Raw genomic sequence first — 22,170 nt, 5'->3', positions numbered from 1 at the left:
TAACTATTCAGACCCTTTACTCAGTACTTTGTTGAAGCACATTTTGCAGCGATTACAGCCTCGAGTCTTCTTGGGTATGACGCTACAAGCTTGGTACACCTGTATTTGGGGAGTTTCTCCCATTCTTCTCTGCAGATCCTCTCAAGCTCTGTCAGGTTGGATGGGTAGCGTCGCTGCACAGCTATTTTCAGGTCTCTCCAGAGATGTTCGACCGGGTTCAAGTCCGGGCTCTGGTTGGGCCACTCAAGGACATTCAGATACTTGTCCCGAAGCCACTCCTGCGTTGTCTTGGCTGTGTGCTTAGGGTCGTTGTTCTGTTGGAAGGTGGACCTTCAACCCAGTCTGAGGTCCTGAGCGCTCTGGAGCAGGTTTTCATCAAGGATCTCTGTACTTTGCTCCGTTCCTCCAGACGTGGCGCTTGGCATTCAGTCCAAATAATAGAATCTTGGTTTCACCAGACCAGAGAATCTTGTTTCTCATGGACAGCGTCCTTTAGGTGCCTTTGGTAAACTACAAGCGGGCTGTCATGTGCCTTTTACTGAGGAGTGGCTTCTGTCTGGCCACTACCATAAAGGCCTGATTGGTGGAGTGCTGCAGAGATGGCTGTCCTTCTGGAAGGTTCTCCCATCTCCACAGAGGAACTCTGGAGCTCTGTCAGAGTGACCATCGGGTTCTTGGTCACCTCCCTGACCAAGGCCCTTCACCCCCGATTGCTCGGTTTGGCTGTGCGGCCAGCTCTAGGAAGAGTCTTGGTGGTTCCAAATTTCTTCCATTTAAGAATGGAGGCCACTGTGTTCTTGGGGACCTTCAATGCTGCAGAAATGTTTTGGTACCCTTCCCCAGATCTGTGCTTCGATACAATCCTGTCTCGGAGCTCTACGGACAATTCCTTCGACCTCATGGCTTGGTTTTTACTCAGACATGCACGGTCAACTGTGGGACCTTATATAGACAGGTGTGTTTTCCAAATCATGTCCAATCAATTACATGTACCACAGGTGGACTCCAATCAAGTTGTAGAAACATCTCTAAGATGATCAATGGAAACAGGATGTACCTAAGCTCCATTTTGAGTCTCATAGCAAAGGGTCTGAATACTTATGTAAATAAGGTATCTGTTCTTTATTTTTTATTAATTTGCTAAAATTTCTACAAACCTGTTTTCTCTTTGTCATTATGGGGTATTGGGTGTAGATTGATGAGGAAAACGTGTAATTTAAAGGTCTCAAATCTGGTCGGTACTGAACACTGAAAACCTGTCTTATCTGGGTGATACTGGGAGTGGTTTCAGTGGCGGTGGGTAAGAATACAGGGGTTTAGCTGGTATTGAGCTGCTTATTGGTTGAAGACAGGAGAGTAGCACACAAGGACAGGCAGGGAGGCAGGCTGGGACAGGGGAGGGAGGGAGGCAGGCTGACAGAACAGACAGGAAGGAAGGCAGGCAGACAGAACAGACAGGGAGGGAGGCAGAACAGACAGGGAGGCAGGCAGGCTGACAGAACAGACAGGGAGGAAGGCAGAACAGACAGGGAGGAAGGCAGAACAGACAGAACAGGATGACAAAACAGGCTGACAGACCAGGCTGACAGAACAGGAAGGCTGACAGACCAGGCTGACAGATCAGGAAGGCTGACAGACCCGGCAGGCAGGCAGACAGACCAGGCTGACAGAACAGGAAGGCTGACAGAACAGGGTGACAGAACATGAAGGCTGACAGAACAGGGTGACAGAACATGAAGGCTGACAGAACAGGCTGACAGATCAGGCTGACAGGAAGGAAGGGGGCTCCAGCCCCTGGTGCTGTGCTAATGGAACTCACCTCATGCTGTCCTTCCTGTGCACCGTCACGTACATCTCATACACACGGCCCTGGGGAACAGCCCCCGCTGGCACCAGCAAGCTCACACCTGCAGGAGGGAGGAAGGAAGAGGGAGGGAGAGAGCAGGAGGGAGAGAGCAGGAGGGAGGGAGGGAGGGAGGGAGAGAGCAGGAGGGAGGGAGGGAGGGAGGGAGGGAGGGAGGGGGGGAGGGAGGGAGGGAGGGAGAGAGCAGGAGGGAGGGAGGGAGGCAGAGAGAGCGGAGAGAGAGAAAGAGAGGAGGGAGGGAGGGAGGGAGAGAATTAGAGAGGAGAGGATGAGAGAAGGAGAAGGAGAAATCACAAGTCAGATCATTAAGACCACACCGCAGGCTGGACTCCTGAGAACACACTGGGCTGGATGAGAGGCACACATCAACTATATACCCACACCCCCTTATTAAATATCTCAAGTGGCCAACAAAACAGGCCTCCTCTTGGTCCCAGTAGCCACTTATCAGGCTTTTAGCCTGTGTCTGTGATTTGGACTCATTTGGACACATGCCCTTTCCTATGTGACTGTTCATCCTCTTGGTCTCAGTAGCCACTTATCAGGCTTTTAGCCTGTGTCTGATTTGGACTCATTCAAACCAAGAGGAAAGGACACTAGGCTGTAGCATGTGTTGACAGAGCTGCACAGGGGAACAGAGGTTCAATTAAAGGCTCTTATGTTGACGTATGACTGTATATATTTTTAGGTAACACTTTACATTAAGATGTAACCTGTGTAGTAACGCTGTACTTACACCACAATGTAACATAAACAACATGTTGTTACATAGCTCATTAGTAAGTGTTTTAACTGCATATAAAAACAGTTTAATTTAATTGTTTTTATTTAAAAAAGGGACTTATTTAAGATATTAATTCCACTTGTGTTTAAAACAAGTACTGCCCAAACTTAATTACTAGGAGCAAGAACTGAAATACTATGTCACAACAATGTTATTACTGTAGTAATTAGCCTAGCTACAGGGTTACAACACAGGCAGAGCAACCTCAAGGAAAGTACTTGAGAACAATTGTCTACGCCCGTTACTGGACATCCATTGTAACGCAATGAGTGTTCTCTCTTCTCTGTCCCCAGGGGAGGTCTAGGGAGCAGCTCTCAAACTGCCTATCACTTACCCTGTACCATTACAACATGATGAAAACTAACTAAAACACAACACTAAAGGGACAAACCGGATTGAATCATCACATTCATTGTGTGTAATCAACTCCAAGCCACAACCCCATTGACTTGGCCCTAATCGGAGCCAATACTGTAATGGACCAAGCGCTGCATTCTCTAGGCACCCTCCTTAAGTGGACTGTATTTCAGCTCCCCGAGGATCCACAGTCATGTATGTCTGAATCCCAAATGGCACCCCATTCCCTTTATAGTACACTACTTTTGACCAGGGCCCTATCGGACACCCCGTGGGCTCTGGTCAAAATTAGTGCACTACAAAGGGAATGGGGTGCCATTTGGGATGCATCCTATGTGTGTGCACGGTTTCATCCATGCATTAGGCATGAGCCGGGATCTGCCGCAGTACGTGTGTTAGTGCGAGGACAATAACTAAAATGTGCTCCCCTTTGGGTCCCCAGGACCGGGACCAGGACCGGGACCAGGCCCGGGACCGGGACCAGGACCAGGACCGGGACCAGGACCAGGACCGGGACCAGGACCAGGACCAGGACCGGGACCAGGACCAGGACCAGGACCAGGAAACACTATTACAGTAAAGTGATCAGTACAGACTATCAATAACATCCAATATAGTCGGCTCTGTGAATGAGTCTACTACGGTACAGTGAGCTGACGCAGCAACGGCAACTGCTACACCTCAGTCAGCTACAGTAACCTCTCAATGTGCTTCCGAAACAGCGGCTGATTAGCTTGACACGTCTCCAGCCAGCTATCGGCTTTCACGTCATTCATTAAGCAGGTTGCCGTGTTCTCCATCTGCTGACAAACACGTCACTCCCTTTGAATTAGCTCTTCCATTCATCACCTCGGGATGGGGAGGAATTCCTCCCTGCCAGTTTTTGTTCATTGCATTGAGAATGAATGGTGGTGCCATAGGCCCTTGCTGTCTGCAGATGATGAGAGCAGAGAATAGCATACAGGTGCCAAAGGGGAGGTAGGTCGGTTATGCAGCCTCCTAACGATATCACCAGCCTGAAAACTCTGTCAACACGCTGTCAATTCAATACAGTACTGAAACACCGTCAATTCAATACAGCACTGAAGCACTGTCAACGAACTGTCAATTCAACACAGTACTTGTTGTAATGACTTTTTGATACAAGATTGTTCATGTTTGTAAACTCCTAAGCTGCATGTAGGAGAGAGGACAAGGACACGCCATGTGTTATAGAGGTCACTGGTGAGGGACAGAAGGTCTGCGTGCCAAAATAGATTGGGGGCCACTTTTGATAATCTTAGAAGGTGTACGTGATGGAATGGCCTGGCTGGGATGACATACAATATAAAGCATGGGGATGCTATTGTGGTAGATGAGTGACACTCAATGATGGTTGGCAGATAATATCAAGAAGCAGCTCGGAGAGCATTATATAAACTGAGATTTTCTATGGAAGTCATTCATATGGCAAGAGGCTACGTCCGTACCGCCTGTCATTGAATCCATTATTGTAACCATTAAATAATGACTGAATCAAATCTCCATCTGTGTCCCATATTCTCTTGCATCCTGAACTTCTCGATACCAGAAACTCATCATAACAGATTGGCGTCTGAACGAACAGGATGCAGTTTACAGCCGAACTAACAGGTAAGCAGACTTTCCTTTTTTATTTTTGTTATGTCAAATTCTGATTATCTGTGGTAAAGCTGAGCTGTAACAAACATTTAAAATACAAATATTTTTTTAGGGGAACAGATTAGTTGTATTCGAGTACGTAAATAGATGTAAGGAGAATGATCAAATTAGACAATGAAATGATTCAAATCAGGATGTGTTAAGAGTAATGAGTACAAAGACTAAAGAGAATAAAGGAGTGGGTGTAGGACGTAAAGAGATAGATTAAGGACCTCTGATGTGTTGTATCATCATAAAATAGGATATTTGATGTGTTGTATCATCATAAAATAGGATCTTTGATGTGTTGTATCATTATCAAATAGGATCTCTGATGTGTTGTATCATCATGAAATCTATGATGTGTTGTATATACCTTCGTAAGGAGAGAATAACTTATTTGTGAAATGCTCAGAGCGATCATGTTGAATCATGGCACCAATGACAAAATAGGCAAACAACATTTTAATAAAGATCAAGTTGGGGATTTGATTCAAGTATTTGATTACTAATATTGCATGAACTAATAGAAGTAATGGATGGCCAGCTTAGTAGACCGATATCTGGAAAAACAGTCACCATTAAGAGTAAATCAGAGCTTAATTTACCTCGAAGAGAGAAAGGAAATGACTAAATTATTACAGACAAATCCGCATTTAAAACAAGTCTCTTTTAAAAGTAGTGAAAATCAGACAATGTGCGAATGGATGTTAATTAAATTAGGATTTTTCTATGTGGAATTATATCTTAGTGATTTATCAGCATGGACAGATAATGACTATCCTCAAGGTGGTAGTTTTAAAAGGTATAAATTACAAGTAGCGTGAAAGTATATAAATGATAATACAGCCATAAGCAACCCGAAATGGGATCTAGATTATATGAAAGAGGTGTATAAAGCATGGGATTTAATGAGTGCACAATGGCCGGTAAATATAATTAGGAAGGAGGAAAAATTAGTTAGGACATTACGTAATTTGGCAATGGAGCAACTTAATCTACTTTATGAAAATTATATTTACAATAATCAAACAAAACCAAAATGCAGATTTAAACAATAGATTAGCAAATACAATTCTGGAATTTTTCATTGAAGCAGGGGAACGATAATAATCGAGGGAGATAGAGAGAGGGAAATTGGACTCCTGCCCAACCGCACCCTAATTCCCAGAATAAACCTAGAGAGGAGAAGCCGGGTAATCTATTATGGGGATAATGACATACAACACCGATAGGCAGGGAGGAGGTTAAATACATGATCAATGCACCGCAATTGCATATTTCGGATAGCCCATTAGAAACACCACAGTTAAGTTTATGTGTATCTGGTGAAATAATTCCATTTTTAAAGGCAACAAGATTGAAGGTCCCCTATAGCTCAGTTGGTAGAGCACGGTGCTTGCAACGCCAGGGTTGTGGGTTCGTTTCCCACGGGGGGCCAGTATGAAAGTGTGGGCACTCACTAACTGTAAGTCGCTCTGGATAAGAGCGTCTGCTAAATGACAAAAGTGTCCTTTAAGTAATCAGAAAGTCCAGTCTATCGGAATTAGTGGAACTACGCAAATTGATCATATATGTCTCCCATTACAAATTGATTATCAACATTCATTTATAGTAAACGCTACAACTACTATGGCGTTGATGGGAAGAGACCTTAAGTAAACTCGATGCAAACATTTTTGTTAACCAGATGGCATCGAGGTATATGGAACAACATAGGCTATTTTATGAACAAAGAGCAGAAAGTAATTTTAATCTGAAAGGGTGCATAATAAATTATATGAATGTGTATGATAGGTTGATATAAGTTTGGATAATAAGCTTTGATATAACATTATATTGTGGTTCCATACATCAATGCCCATCATATGATATCAAGGAGTGGTATGGAGAACGTGGGTTATGTTAAGAGTGTATTGGAAAAGTATATGTTTTAATGAGAGGCTTGACTTTGACGGGGTTTCCTGAAGGTTAGAGAACCGGTGAGGGTCCAATGACAGGAAGGTCAGTGTCTTGGAAACTACAGTCTGTTTTTTTTATTTTTTGGTTCCGCTGGGAGTACGTTTGAAGAAATTGATTTGTGTTGAGTGAGGATCGTTAAACAAAACACGAAGGGATTGTTTAATGCGAGTACCTAGGTGTTTCTAAAGTTCTATATGGAGTATGTGAAGATGTGAAAAATATGATGAAGTTTATGTGGGTAATCGATTACTAGAGAGGTAATTAAGAGTAATACGTATGTATTAACTTGCTCACCCAAACGTAGACGTACGTCAGGGGTGGGAAATAATAAATAAAGGTTTTCTGAGTTTGTTCCGGTGATGGATCATTTGATAGAGATAAGGGTTAAGAAATGAACTGCCCATAAGGACTGGAATTTAAAGACGTAACTTATAACATAGTACAAAGCCAATTTTCTATTAAACTAATTATCATTGCGGAGGTAAGGTGATGTAGTGAAGGAATTTCGTTTTGTATCGGATGGTGAGGAGATAAGCCAGTGTAATTGGGCTATTTGTGGGATTTCTTAGTCATTTCAATGGCATAGAGTAAAATCTGGGTTTCTGAGTGTAATTCTACTGTTGGTATGAGTTGCTTAGACAGATGCAAAGTATTTATTTTTGGTGATGTAGAATGAAAGATCTATCTGCGTGCTTGGTTCAAATTGAATGACCATTATTTAACAGGAATAGCGAGACGATTGAGGTAATTTTTTTGCATTGCCTAAGGGTTTGCTAGATTAAACGATTGAGAATGGTGGCGTAATGTCTATCAATAAATTGGATATTGATAATATGGATATAAATTCAATATATGCGTTTAGATTGGTGACATAACTTGCTCTGCGACCTTGAAGTCGTTGTTTGACTTGCTCTGCAAGGTCGTGCCTTTTGTTGAATGACGAGTAGTGGTGCTTCGAGGGTGACTGTTGTTAATGTGTGCAGAGGGTCCCTGGTTCAAGCCCATGTAGGGAAGGAAGCAAAACTGTTACATTGATGCTGTTGACATGAATCACTGGTTGAATTGATAAGATTATCCGAAAGAGATTGTCTTACCAAACCATGGCGGATAGGATAACATAGTAATTAAAGTGGCATCTCTGTGAATAGAGGTTTTATGTGTTTTGACTATAACTTAACAATAATTGGTCACCTGATAAAGTAACGTTAGATGGAAAGACAGAGGTAGAGGATAATAGAGATTGTAGAGGGTTTTCTGTGTTAAAAGGAAAGTAGGTTAATTGGGAGATGAGACATGTTGCATTGGATTGTTTGAGTAGACTGGTATTATAATCATTCTTTCTAGTAAGGTCAATGAAAATATGTTATTAGGTAGTAGTGGCTTGTGGATATAATTTACTAATGCCATGATTTAGTAAACGGGTGAAAGAGAGTCGTGCTCGCTGGGCTATAAAGGACTCCCCTATAAAGGACGAAGAGGGTAATGTGGAGCAGATGTCCAAATAAGTGAATAGGAAACGTTCTTTGACAATTTGTAATTATTAAATTCTATAGTTTGTTTAAACACCAGTGAGTTATGTAGACGGTTAATTAATTATAAAAACAATAATCTGTTTCTGGTACGTTGAACAACGGGAGGGAGTTTTTACTATTAGGATGATGGAGCAGTAAACTGAAGTTATTAAACAATAGTTTTTTATTTTAAAACATCAATGCAACAAGTGGAGATGATTGCATTACCAAAAAGGGGTTCTAGGTTTATATTAGAAGGTGTAGTCAACTCAATGAAACGTGGTATGTTAAGGAAGACGTAGGAGATTACGTATCAAACAACTTTTTAATAGACGCTTGGAATATCATTGATTCTTTACGCGTAGTAAGTGATTATATTTGTGAATGTCTCAAATATTACGTTTAGAGGGGTGACAGGAACAATCTAAGGGGTACGTCATCCAGTAGCGATACCATGATGATTTGATATGGGATAAAATGAAGCTGATGTTGGAGGTGATAATCATTGTGAGACTTAAAAGGAATGAGGTATAAAGAGTATTCATTAAAAATACTAATTGTAAACTCAAAAGAACCTTCAGTGAATTTTAATCCTTTGAGAGATTTTATGTAATCTTCTGGAGTAGTTATGTGGAATTAGATTGAAACAAACAATTATTGATGTGAGGTAGGACAGGGTATATCTGCATCATGTCTTGTGTGAAATTAATATTTTTGGATTGCTGATTATAATTGAATGTTAACGAAATGTATACTTTCTCTTCCAGGAAAATGGGGATTTCCTTATCTCTCATTGGTCTGTGGGCTAGGGGGAGCAGTTAGTAAAATTTGGCAGTCTTATAATAAGGTCATAAGAGGGAGCTACCAAATTAAATAAGGCCTGGCTATTTTTGCTTTATGTTTTCCAATGTGGTTTTTCAAATAACCACACACAACTAACCTATTATAACGGTTATATAGGCTTTTTATTTTTATTTTAGGGTGTTTTAACGGGTCAAAGATGGTACGTCTTAAAGGAACACACACAGGGAACTTTCTGAAATTTTGTTTTATGTGTGAGTTTTGGGTAAACACGTGATTTATTTTAAGAACGTAATGAGGACTTAATGAGAACTTACTGTACACTTGGGATACAAAACATTTATTAAATGTTTTAACTGTTGTTAATGATTAGTTGTAGCCCCGTGTAGCTCAGTTGGTAGAGAATGTTGTAGGTTCGTTTCCCAAGGGGGGCCAGTATGCAAAATGTATGCACTCACTAACTGTAAGTCACTCTGGATAAGAGCATCTGCTAAATGACTTGTTTATAATGTAGTTTATACTATAGAATGGAACACTTCTTTGAAGGGTTTGAATGACCTCTGAACTCAGTCCTGACTTTCTAGTGTGAATTGATCACCCATACTAGAAAGCAAAGAGGCATGGGCTGAGGAATTTAAGGTAATTTATTATACCGATAATTATGAAGAAGTTTATAATTTGGCAATAATCATATATATGATTTGGACCATAATAAGGTAAGAGTGAGAGAGCTAGTCCTGAATGAGGAACACCTGGCGCTAGTCAAATGTTGATATTACTTGAATTACTTAATGGGATACAATTAAGTTATTGTATTATCAAATGTTGTCATTTTAATTTCATTTATTATTTTGGTTTAACAGGCAATATTGTTGTTTTGTTTTTGAACGCATGAATCACGAAGTGAGTCATGTGTCCAAAAGGGGGGAAGTAATGCTCGAATTAGGTTTTTTGGTAAATATGCAAATTGTATTAAGAATATGAGCAGTAGTAATTCATGTGTTATGGGTTAGATAAAATTATTTAGGTGTAAGTGTATTTGTGGTATAAGGAAGGATGTAGAGGAGGCATGTCTATGAAACTGGTGACCTATAGCAAGCTGCAAGAATGGGCACTTCCTAATATCAAGGCTTCTCCTGAGTGATAAGAAGACCGGGTATAGTAGCATACGGTATCGCACCTAGCAATGTTGTTGAGACTTCTCTGCCCAACCTAACAGGAGAATCTGGGCATTGTATGCACCTGGGAGACTGGCGGTAAAGGATTAAAGAAGTAAGAGATGGACAAAACCCAGGTGGGGAGGTCAGTACTAGGTGTTGCTGGCTACCTCTATGGAGGGGAAAGTAGCAGAGAGAGATACCTGCATCTATGTGTCCCGGTGTAGGAGTGTTCAAACTCAGAGGAGGAAGATGGCACCGCCACTGCGGAGCATTGTTTTCTTTTGTGTCTATGTCTGTGTGTCTTTGCAGCAGGGATTCTCAACTTCCCTATTGGTATGCTGCCAGAAGGACACACTCCACAGAGCGAAGAAGAAGGGTCAGATCTAAAAGGACCATACATCGTCACCCAGTCTACACCAACGGATGTATGGATAAAGGGGAGATCGACCTGGTGTCATGTAAACCACTGCAACTGAGTACTACGAGGAAACCGACGACCTAGAGATGAGGGAGCTGAGGATGCTGGAGCTGACAAGGATCAGGTGATGGGAGACGATGGCAAGGGGAATGCTACTGATGAGCTACGTGTTCTGGCTGATTCCCTCGGTGGAGGGACAGACCTCCAAGAACATCCAAGAACTTCAAGATCTTCCAACATTTCAAGAATCACCTGACTGTCACACCATTTATTTCTATGTATTTGGAGGGTTTACCTAACAGAAATTGGGAAGTATATTAGGAATTGGTATTAAGAATAATTGGTAAAACATAATAATTTGTCATATAATCAATGCTTATATGGATTTCTTGGATTAGAAGTGAACTCAAATAAACTGTTATGTTCTGTTTTCTGGTGAGGTAAATACAGATGGTGTCTTGATGCATAGCAGGGATAATTTGGCCTAGAATGGTGTGAACCTTAAAAAGAAACAACCTCTGAACCGGCTGAAGATGAACATCAGAGGCGTTGAAGACTGTACAGCACCACTTCTACCTGCAACCGGTCTACAACAGCCAATCGAAGCTATCAAAGGATTTTCTCTCATGTTTTTATCTCGAGGGAGTGGGACAGGAGTCCACCATTGAGTGAGAACAGAGAAAGATCTGTTCAAATACAACATTTATCATGTTGTTGGTATAATGGTTGGCAAATGGACAAGACACAATGGGGTGTGGAGATGGTGGTGACTCGGAAGAGACACTGAAGTTGGGACAATGTCATTGGCAATTCATTTTGAACTATGAAGCTATCTGAGGAAGATAATGAAGAGACGCCAGAAGATTTAAGTGCCGAGGAAGGAAAGGGTTGGTCAGCTGTGTTGATTATACATTTGGATTTATCTAAATTTGCTAATTTGGGTAGGATGTATATACACTGCTAAATTAATAGTACTAGGAATGCATTGAGATGATGATCTGTAGTTATTCTCAGGATGAGGAAGGTCATAATAGAATTATGGATATTTATACTGTATGTTTAATAGAAGTGTACATTCTGACAGTTGCAATGGGTGAAAAAAAGTTGAGGGTTTTTAACTTTGATAAGGGCCAAGTGAATCAATAAGAATTGTCATTCTAAATTTGGTTGTGTTAAGTAATTTGGTTTTGGTTATAATTTATAAGATGACTGAGTGATTTAAGTAAATCATTAGTACAACTATTTTCAGCATGAAGGGTATTGCTTGTACAATTGAGCTAAATGTCTTATATATATATTATGGTTAAAACAGTGATACGTTATGGTAATGTCTTAGGATACACTTATATGATTTATTTAGAGTAGACATTTTTTAAATCTTACTGTTTGAAACATGTAAGTTAAGGTGAGGGTTGTGCCTGAAATCATGAATATGTTGATTATTAAGTTACCGTATTCACATATTAGTCACTATATACATTTTAAGTATTGGGAGGTATTGATATGGATGTTTAGAGTGATACATATCTCTGTTGCTTGGCAAGAAGTTAATTGGTTCCTATCATGGGGTTTGGTATTTGTGACGTAGGAATGTTTATGCTATTTCCATTTGATCTGAGCTTTGGTTGAATTCCTCAATCCTAACTAGTCCAAAGCTGTACTGATTTTAACAGGGACTGATACCAGTGTTATCCTGTGTATCTCTCCTAAGGCATATTAGGGGAACAGAGCCAGGGTTGAACAGAGTTGAATATTGTACCTATTAACAGTCTTTGATTTTCAAGCAATTGGGTCTGCAATGTCACTTATTGGACACTATGCAATTGATAATCGCATAGCATTGGATGCTATTACAGTAGATAAAGGGAAAATGTATGCGATTATAGAGGGAGATGCATGTTGTACATGTTGTACATACTTGCCATCAGAATAGGAAGGGTTTGGGAATTTAACTAAAGCTATGGGAAATATTAGAGAAATACAGGATGGGATCAGTGATTACAGCTAGAGATGTATCAGTCAATGTTAATGCGAGGAGGGAGAGTACTAATTCTTCATCTATATCAGCTTATTCAAGTGTAGAGTCCATTGATAATGTTGATTGAGGAATGGGGAATGTTAAGTTGGAAGTGTATAATGTGGAATTTAAGGTTTACAGGATTGAAGATGTGGAAACAAGACTACCTCAGTCGATCAGATAGCGCCCCAAGTGACCAGAGAAAAGCTTGGGGTTCCTCTGAATGAACATGGATGAAGAAGACTGACGTTATTTTTATTGAGATATATTGATTTTAATATATTATAATCTCCATGTAACTTAGGAAGTGTCATGTATCAATGTATTTTCTTGGATGATGTCATGATGTTAAGAATTTATTTCTTAACGCCATGTGTTACACAGGTCACTTGTGAGGGACAGAAGGTCTGCGTGCCAAGATAGATTGGGGGCCACTTGTGATAATCTTAGAAGGTGTACGTGATGGAATGGCCTGGCTGGGATGACATACAATACCAAGCATGGGGATGCTATTGTGGTAGATGAGTGACACTCAATGATGGTTGGCAGATAATATCAAGAAGCAGCTCGGAGAGCATTATATAAACTGAGAGATTTTCTATGGAAGTCATTCATATGGCAAGAGGCTACGTCCGTACCGCCTGTCATGGAATTAAATAATGACTGAATCAAATCTCCATCTGTGTCCCATATTCTCTTGCATCCTGAACTTCTCGATACCAGAAACCCATCATAACAGTACTGAAACACTCAACAAACTGTCAACTCAATACAGTACTGAAACACTCAACGAACTGTCAATTCAATACATTACTTGAAACACTGTCAACGACCTGCCAATTCAATACAGTACTGAAACACACAAACTGTCAATTCAATACAGTACTGAAACACTGTCAACGAACTGTCAATTCAACACATTACTGAAATACACAAACTGTCAATTCAATACAGTACTGAAACACTGTCAACGAACTGTCAATTCAACACAGTACTGAAATACACAAACTGTCAATTCAATACAGTACTGAAACACTGTCAACGAACTGTCAATTCAACACAGTACTGAAATACACAAACTGTCAATTCAACACAGTACTGAAACACTGTCAACGAACTGTCAATTCAACACAGTACTGAAATACACAAACTGTCAATTCAACACAGTACTGAAACACTGTCAACGAACTGTCAATTCAACACAGTACTGAAATACACAAACTGTCAATTCAATACAGTACTGAAACACTGTCAACGAACTGTCAATTCAACACAGTACTGAAATACACAAACTGTCAATTCAACACAGTACTGAAACACTGTCAACGAACTGTCAATTCAACACAGTACTGAAATACACAAACTGTCAATTCAACACAGTACTGAAACACTGTCAACGAACTGTCAATTCAACACAGTACTGAAATACACAAACTGTCAATTCAACACAGTACTGAAACACTGTCAACGAACTGTCAATTCAACACAGTACTGAAATACACAAACTGTCAATTCAACACAGTACTGAAACACTGTCAACGAACTGTCAATTCAACACAGTACTGAAATACACAAACTGTCAATTCAACACAGTACTGAAACACTGTCAACGAACTGTCAATTCAACACAGTACTGAAATACACAAACTGTCAATTCAATACAGTACTGAAACACTGTCAACGAACTGTCAATTCAACACAGTACTGAAATACACAAACTGTCAATTCAACACAGTACTGAAACACTGTCAACGAACTGTCAATTCAACACAGTACTGAAATACACAAACTGTCAATTCAACACAGTACTGAAACACTGTCAACGAACTGTCAATTCAACACAGTACTGAAATACACAAACTGTCAATTCAACACAGTACTGAAACACTGTCAACGAACTGTCAATTCAACACAGTACTGAAATACACAAACTGTCAATTCAACACAGTACTGAAACACTGTCAACGAACTGTCAATTCAACACAGTACTGAAATACACAAACTGTCAATTCAACACAGTACTGAAACACTGTCAACGAACTGTCAATTCAACACAGTACTGAAATACACAAACTGTCAATTCAACACAGTACTGAAACACTGTCAACGAACTCTCAATTCAACACAGTACTGAAATACACAAACTGTCAATTCAATACAGTACTGAAACACTGTCAACGAACTGTCAATTCAACACAGTACTGAAATACACAAACTGTCAATTCAACACAGTACTGAAATACACAAACTGTCAATTCAACACAGTACTGAAACACTGTCAACGAACTGTCAATTCAACACAGTACTGAAATACACAAACTGTCAATTCAACACAGTACTGAAACACTGTCAACGAACTGTCAATTCAACACAGTACTGAAATACACAAACTGTCAATTCAACACAGTACTGAAACACTGTCAACGAACTGTCAATTCAACACAGTACTGAAATACACAAACTGTCAATTCAACACAGTACTGAAACACTGTCAACGAACTGTCAATTCAACACAGTACTGAAATACACAAACTGTCAATTCAACACAGTACTGAAACACTGTCAACGAACTGTCAATTCAACACAGTACTGAAATACACAAACTGTCAATTCAACACAGTACTGAAACACTGTCAACGAACTGTCAATTCAACACAGTACTGAAATACACAAACTGTCAATTCAACACAGTACTGAAACACTGTCAACGAACTGTCAATTCAACACAGTACTGAAATACACAAACTGTCAATTCAACACAGTACTGAAACACTGTCAACGAACTGTCAATTCAACACAGTACTGAAACACACAAACTGTCAATTCAACACAGTACTGAAACACTGTCAACGAACTGTCAATTCAACACAGTACTGAAACACACAAACTGTCAATTCAACACAGTACTGAAACACTGTCAACGAACTGTCAATTCAACACAGTACTGAAATACACAAACTGTCAATTCAACACAGTACTGAAATACACAAACTGTCAATTCAACACAGTACTGAAACACTGTCAACGAACTGTCAATTCAACACAGTACTGAAATACACAAACTGTCAATTCAACACAGTACTGAAACACTGTCAACGAACTGTCAATTCAACACAGTACTGAAACACACAAACTGTCAATTCAACACAGTACTGAAACACTGTCAACGAACTGTCAATTCAACACAGTACTGAAACACACAAACTGTCAATTCAACACAGTACTGAAACACTGTCAACGAACTGTCAATTCAACACAGTACTGAAATACACAAACTGTCAATTCAACACAGTACTGAAATACACAAACTGTCAATTCAACACATTACTGAAACACTGTCAACGAACTGTCAATTCAACACAGTACTGAAATACACAAACTGTCAATTCAACACAGTACTGAAACACTGTCAACGAACTGTCAATTCAACACAGTACTGAAATACACAAACTGTCAATTCAACACAGTACTGAAATACACAAACTGTCAATTCAACACAGTACTGAAATACACAAACTGTCAATTCAACACAGTACTGAAACACTGTCAACGAACTGTCAATTCAACACAGTACTGAAATACACAAACTGTCAATTCAACACAGTACTGAAACACTGTCAACGAACTGTCAATTCAACACAGTACTTAAATACACAAACTGTCAATTCAACACAGTACTGAAACACTGTCAACGAACTGTCAATTCAACACAGTACTGAAATACACAAACTGTCAATTCAACACAGTACTGAAACACTGTCAACGAACTGTCAATTCAACACAGTACTGAAATACACAAACTGTCAATTCAACACAGTACTGAAACACTGTCAACGAACTGTCAATTCAACACAGTACTGAAATACACAAACTGTCAATTCAACACAGTACTGAAATACAGAGAAATAGTAATGGCGTCTTTTAATAGGCACTGACTCCACCATGGTTCGTTGGACAAAGCCTATGAGGAAAATGAAGGGCGTTTTTGTAGGGTTTTGTGATAAATGCCGAAAATAAGGTATTTGGTAAAAACTGGCTTAGGAGATCTTATACATTTTGTTCAATGAGATAATCTTCATCAGCTAACGTCACTTTTTGTGAATTTTGAAGAATGTATGTAATAGTAAAAAACAGAAATCACACAAAGGCTTCATAATTCATAAAGGTCATGTTAACTGACTGCTATTAGCTCAGAACAAAACATAAAGGCTTCATAATTTATAAAGGTCATGTTAACTGACTGCTATTAGCTCAGAACAAAACATAAAGGCTTCATAATTCATAAAGGTCATGTTAACTGACTGCTATTAGCTCAGAACAAAACATAAAGGCTTCATAATTCATAAAGGTCATGTTAACTGACTGCTATTAGCTCAGAACAAAACATAAAGGCTTCATAATTCATAAAGGTCATGTTAACTGACTGCTATTATCTCAGAACAAAACATAAAGACTTCATAATTCATAAAGGTCATGTTAACTGACTGCTATTATCTCAGAACAAAACATAAAAGCTTCATAATTCATAAAGGTCATGTTAACTGACTGCTATTATCTCAGAACAAAACATAAAAGCTTCATAATTCATAAAGGTCATGTTAACTGACTGCTATTATCTCAGAACAAAACATAAAAGCTTCATAATTCATAAAGGTCATGTTAACTGACTGCTATTATCTCAGAACAAAACATAAAAGCTTCATAATTCATAAAGGTAATGTTAACTGACTGCTATTAGCTCAGAACAAAACATAAATGCTTCATAATTCATAAAGGTAATGTTAACTGACTGCAATTATCTCAGAGCAAAATGTATAAGATCTCCTAAGCCTATGTTAACCTCAGACCTTATTCCCCATTCATTTTTCCCGGCTGAACAAACCAGAGGTAACTTATTTCTGGGTTTTAGGACCGCAAACTGGCAAGCTCTACACTATCAACAAACTGTCAATTCAATACAGTACTGAAATACTGTCAATGAACTGTTAAGTGGTATCTCAACTGGTTATCTAAGAGTTAGAGAGTGTCCCTGATGAGAGAAAATAGGCACTGGGAGGGTGGCATGATGGGACGGTGGCATGATGGGAGGGTGGCATGATGGCAGGGTGGCGGCCAAGAGTCTCAGAGGACTTTATACACTGAAGCTCTTTGATGTGGAGGACATAGAATCACATATTCATAGTGAGTCCTAAACCAGGTCCATTAGAAGGTCTATAATAGAAGTTTAATTTACAGTACTTGAATAATAATAATAATAATAATAATAATAATAATAATAATAATAATAATAATAATAATAATAATAATGCCTGATTGACACTTTGGGACCAAACTGTCCTGGGCTGAGCTGAGCTGTCCTGGGCTGGTCTCTACACATCCACCTGTTTATCAGTCATTAGTATTGGGCTAAGAGAAATGACAGTACCACTGGGCTGAGCTGAGCTGTCCTGGGCTGAGCTGAGCTGTCCTGGGCTGAGCTGTCCTGGGCTGAGCTGAGCTGTCCTGGGCTGAGCTGTCCTGGGCTGGTCTCTACACATCCACCTGTTTATCAGTCATTAGTATTGGGCTAAGAGAAATGACAGTACCACTGGGCTGAGCTGAGCTGTCCTGGGCTGAGCTGTCCTGGGCTGAGCTGTCCTGGGCTGAGCTGTCCTGGGCTGGTCTAATGAAAGTACCACTGGGCTGGGCTGAGCTGTCCTGGGCTGGTCTAATGACAGTACCACTGGGCTGGTCTAATGACAGTACCACTGGGCTGGTCTAATGACAGTACCACTGGGCTGGTCTAATGACAGTACCACTGGGCTGGTCTAATGACAGTACCACTGGGCTGGGCTGGTCTAATGACAGTACCACTGGGCTGGGCTGGTCTAATGACAGTACCACTGGGCTGGTCTAATGACAGTACCACTGGGCTGGTCTAATGACAGTACCACTGGGCTGGTCTAATGACAGTACCACTGGGCTGGGCTGGTCTAATGACAGTACCACTGGGCTGGTCTAATGACAGTACCACTGGGCTGGTCTAATGACAGTACCACTGGGCTGGTCTAATGACAGTACCACTGGGCTGGTCTAATGACAGTACCACTGGGCTGGGCTGGTCTAATGGCAGTACCACTGGGCTGGGCTGGTCTAATGACAGTACCACTGGGCTGGTCTAATGACAGTACCACTGGGCTGGGCTGGTCTAATGGCAGTACCACTGGGCTGGGCTGGTCTAATGACAGTACCACTGGGCTGGGCTGGTCTAATGACAGTACCACTGGGCTGGGCTGGTCTAATGACAGTACCACTGGGCTGGGCTGGTCTAATGACAGTACCACTGGGCTGGTCTAATGACAGTACCACTGGGCTGGTCTAATGACAGTACCACTGGGCTGGTCTAATGACAGTACCACTGGGCTGGGCTGGTCTAATGGCAGTACCACTGGGCTGGGCTGGTCTAATGACAGTACCACTGGGCTGGGCTGGTCTAATGACAGTACCACTGGGCTGGTCTAATGACAGTACCACTGGGCTGGTCTAATGACAGTACCACTGGGCTGGTCTAATGACAGTACCACTGGGCTGGGCTGGTCTAATGACAGTACCACTGGGCTGGTCTAATGACAGTACCACTGGGCTGGGCTGGTCTAATGACAGTACCACTGGGCTTCTGTTATGCTTACTCTGAGCTTTACGCTGGTTGTCTGTAAATCAACTTTTTACATGAACAGTTAAGTGATCATATATCCTGATACCTAGTCACCTGACCCCTATACATATCTAACCCCAACACACCAGTATCCCTGCACATTGTAAATATGGTATTGGCACTGACCCTGGAACCGACCCTGTATATAGCTACTGACCCTGGAACCGACCCTGTATATAGCTACTGACCCTGGACCCGACCCTGTATATATATCTACTGACCCTGGAACCGACCCTGTATATATCTACTGACCCTGGAACCGACCCTGTATATAGCTACTGATCCTGAAACCGACCCTGTATATATCTACTGACCCTGGAACCGACCCTGCATATAGCTACTGATCCTGGAACCGACCCTGCAAATAGCTACTGACCCTGGAACCGACCCTGTATATATATCTACTGACCCTGGAACCGACCCTGTATATAGCTACTGACCCTGGAACCGACCCTGTATATATCTACTGACCCTGGAACCGACCCTGTATATATCTACTGACCCTGGAACCGACCCTGTATATAGCTACTGATCCTGAAACCGACCCTGTATATATCTACTGACCCTGGAACCGACCCTGCATATAGCTACTGATCCTGGAACCGACCCTGCAAATAGCTACTGACCCTGGAACCGACCCTGTATATATATCTACTGACCCTGGAACCGACCCTGTATATAGCTACTGACCCTGGAACCGACCCTGCATATAGCTACTGACCCTGGAACCGACCCTGTATATATATCTACTGACCCTGGAACTGTCCCTGTATATAGCTACTGACCCTGGATCTGTCCCTGTATATAGCTACTGACTTTCTAGTGTTCTTCTTATTTCTATTTCTCGTGTGTCTTTGTTCTACTTTACTTTTTTATTAATGTTTTATAGTACTACTGATATTATTACTACTGATATTGATTACTGCATTGTTGGGAAAGAGCAAGAAAGGCATTTCACTGTACTAGTGCACGTGACAATCAAAACTTGAAACAGGGCTGATTGAGTACCTGAGTTGGGCACAATGAGGTGTCCTCCCTGGGAGTTGAAAGAGCCTGCGGCGGTGCAGGAGGGGTCTCGGGTCCGAGCCAGGCTCTGGCTACGCAGGTTCACGGTCTCACTGTCCAGCAGGGACTGGGTGACCTTAGGGGACAGCTTGGAGGAAAAGTCAGACAGGTCTTCCGATGGAGTGACCAGGCCGGAGGAGTTGTACACCTTGATCTTCAGGTTGGGCAGGGGGTCCAGGAGGGGCGAGTTGGTCATGGGGATCTTGTCGGACATGTCGTGGAGGGCATAGACGGGCCCACGGTACATGGCTGCAGCGTTGGTCAGGTCCGGGGGAGCGGTGAGCAAGTCAGCTGTGGGTCAGAGGTCAGCGATGATTGGGTCATACGTTTTGTAAAATTCCAAATTAATATTTAACAAATTTGTTTATTTAGCCATGTAAATCAAGAACAAATTATCTTCACAATAATAACCTGGTTGATCAAGAGCAGACTGCATCAGGAAGTATGTACCATAGGTTTATATTTAGGAATTATTGTCTCAAAATGTCTAATCACACAATACAATGTCAAACCAAATGGGTCAAATGACTCAGTTCCATTACATTACAAGAGTTATTGTACGAGGCGTTTTCTATACAGGAGACACTTGGTCTGAACATTAACACTGATTGCTAATCAACTCGTTAGCATGCCACAACAGACACACCTGCTCTGAATGTAGCAGCTGATTACGCTCTGGGTTGAAGTTTCCCCTAGGTACAGATCTAGGATCAGCTTCCTCTCCACTAATCCTAACATTAACCATTAGTGGGGAAAATGCAAAACTGACCTAAGATCAGCGTCTAGGGGCAACTTCATCCTACACCGTTGATTAAACCAGAGCCTCCATCTTCTATCTCCTTCTACGTCATCTATGGTGCAGTATATGAAACAGACCTGCAGGTTCAACATAGTAGTTGTTTTCATTCCAATACTATAGCTACTCTTGAACGAGATTTCCATTGGTTCCATTGAGCTAGGCATAGTCCCAAAAGGTACAAACAGCGCCCATGAGGCACTACAGACAGACTTGATGAAAACGCTGAAAGCATTAGAGCCCAGGTATGATATCATAAATCACTGAACATACGTTAAGCATCAACTCCTTTGTCTGAGTGTTAGTGTATGGTTCCATCCATCCCTCCATCCATCCATCATCTTACTGACAAGACGCTTTCTGCATACCAAATGGAAACATATTCCCTTTGTAGTGCACTGCTTCCCTCTGGGCCCTGGTGAAAAGTAGTGCACTACATCGGGAATAGGGTGCCATTTGGGACACAAAGGCTGATAATCCTGTTCCTATTCACAGTGGGAGCTCGTCCACTACTTTAGTTTGTTTGTGAAACCTCGCACCCCGATCCCTCACCGTCCCTCCCTCCCTCCTTCACCTTCACTCTGTCTGTGTACTCCTCCAGCCAGCTCATCTTTCCACCAATTCTCCCCCAGTGAAATGTAATTAACAGGCAACAGACCGCCAAGTGCGTGATGGAGGAGGAAGGAGGAAACTGAATTCTTTATTAATATTAACCTGAGACGAGCCTTCACCACCGGATTGACATCCTGATGGTCTGCTGATGAAATGTCACCCGGCACTCAGACACACACACACACACACACAATGCGCTGCCGACCAAATTGCATTCCATCTTAGACCTCCGTTTTTCATTCACACCCTGATTTGAATGTTAATCCGGCCTCTGTCTTCCCCTCTCTCAGTAAGAGACCAGGCAGGCAACCAGCAGGGAACGTTCACAGCGGTGGACTACAGAAGCTTCTGTCTAGACGTAAAGGCCACCTTTAGGACCAGTGGGGGGGTGAGGGAGAGTATAGGATTAATAACACAAAGCTGCACGGTTGGTCTCCGACATCTTTTCAACCCTGATCTAATGAGAATTG

At 41.3% G+C, this 22,170-nt stretch overlaps 1 protein-coding gene across 1 annotated transcript in view; it reads right to left on the bottom strand.

The window, feature by feature from the left end:
• LOC121584380 (netrin receptor UNC5C) overlaps positions 1 to 22,170 on the bottom strand; it is a 266,651-nt gene that overhangs the window by 25,286 nt on the left and 219,195 nt on the right. The window contains exons 10-11 of the mRNA XM_045225902.1: positions 20,236 to 20,583; positions 1,820 to 1,907 (exon numbers count right to left, since the gene is read on the bottom strand). Coding sequence (XP_045081837.1) covers positions 1,820 to 1,907; positions 20,236 to 20,583 — 436 coding nt within the window. The remainder of the gene's footprint in view (positions 1 to 1,819; positions 1,908 to 20,235; positions 20,584 to 22,170) is intronic.

Source organism: Coregonus clupeaformis, chromosome 16 (assembly GCF_020615455.1).
Source record: "Coregonus clupeaformis isolate EN_2021a chromosome 16, ASM2061545v1, whole genome shotgun sequence".
Taxonomy (NCBI): Eukaryota; Metazoa; Chordata; class Actinopteri; order Salmoniformes; family Salmonidae; genus Coregonus; species Coregonus clupeaformis.
This window is presented reverse-complemented; position numbering and strand designations above follow the sequence as displayed.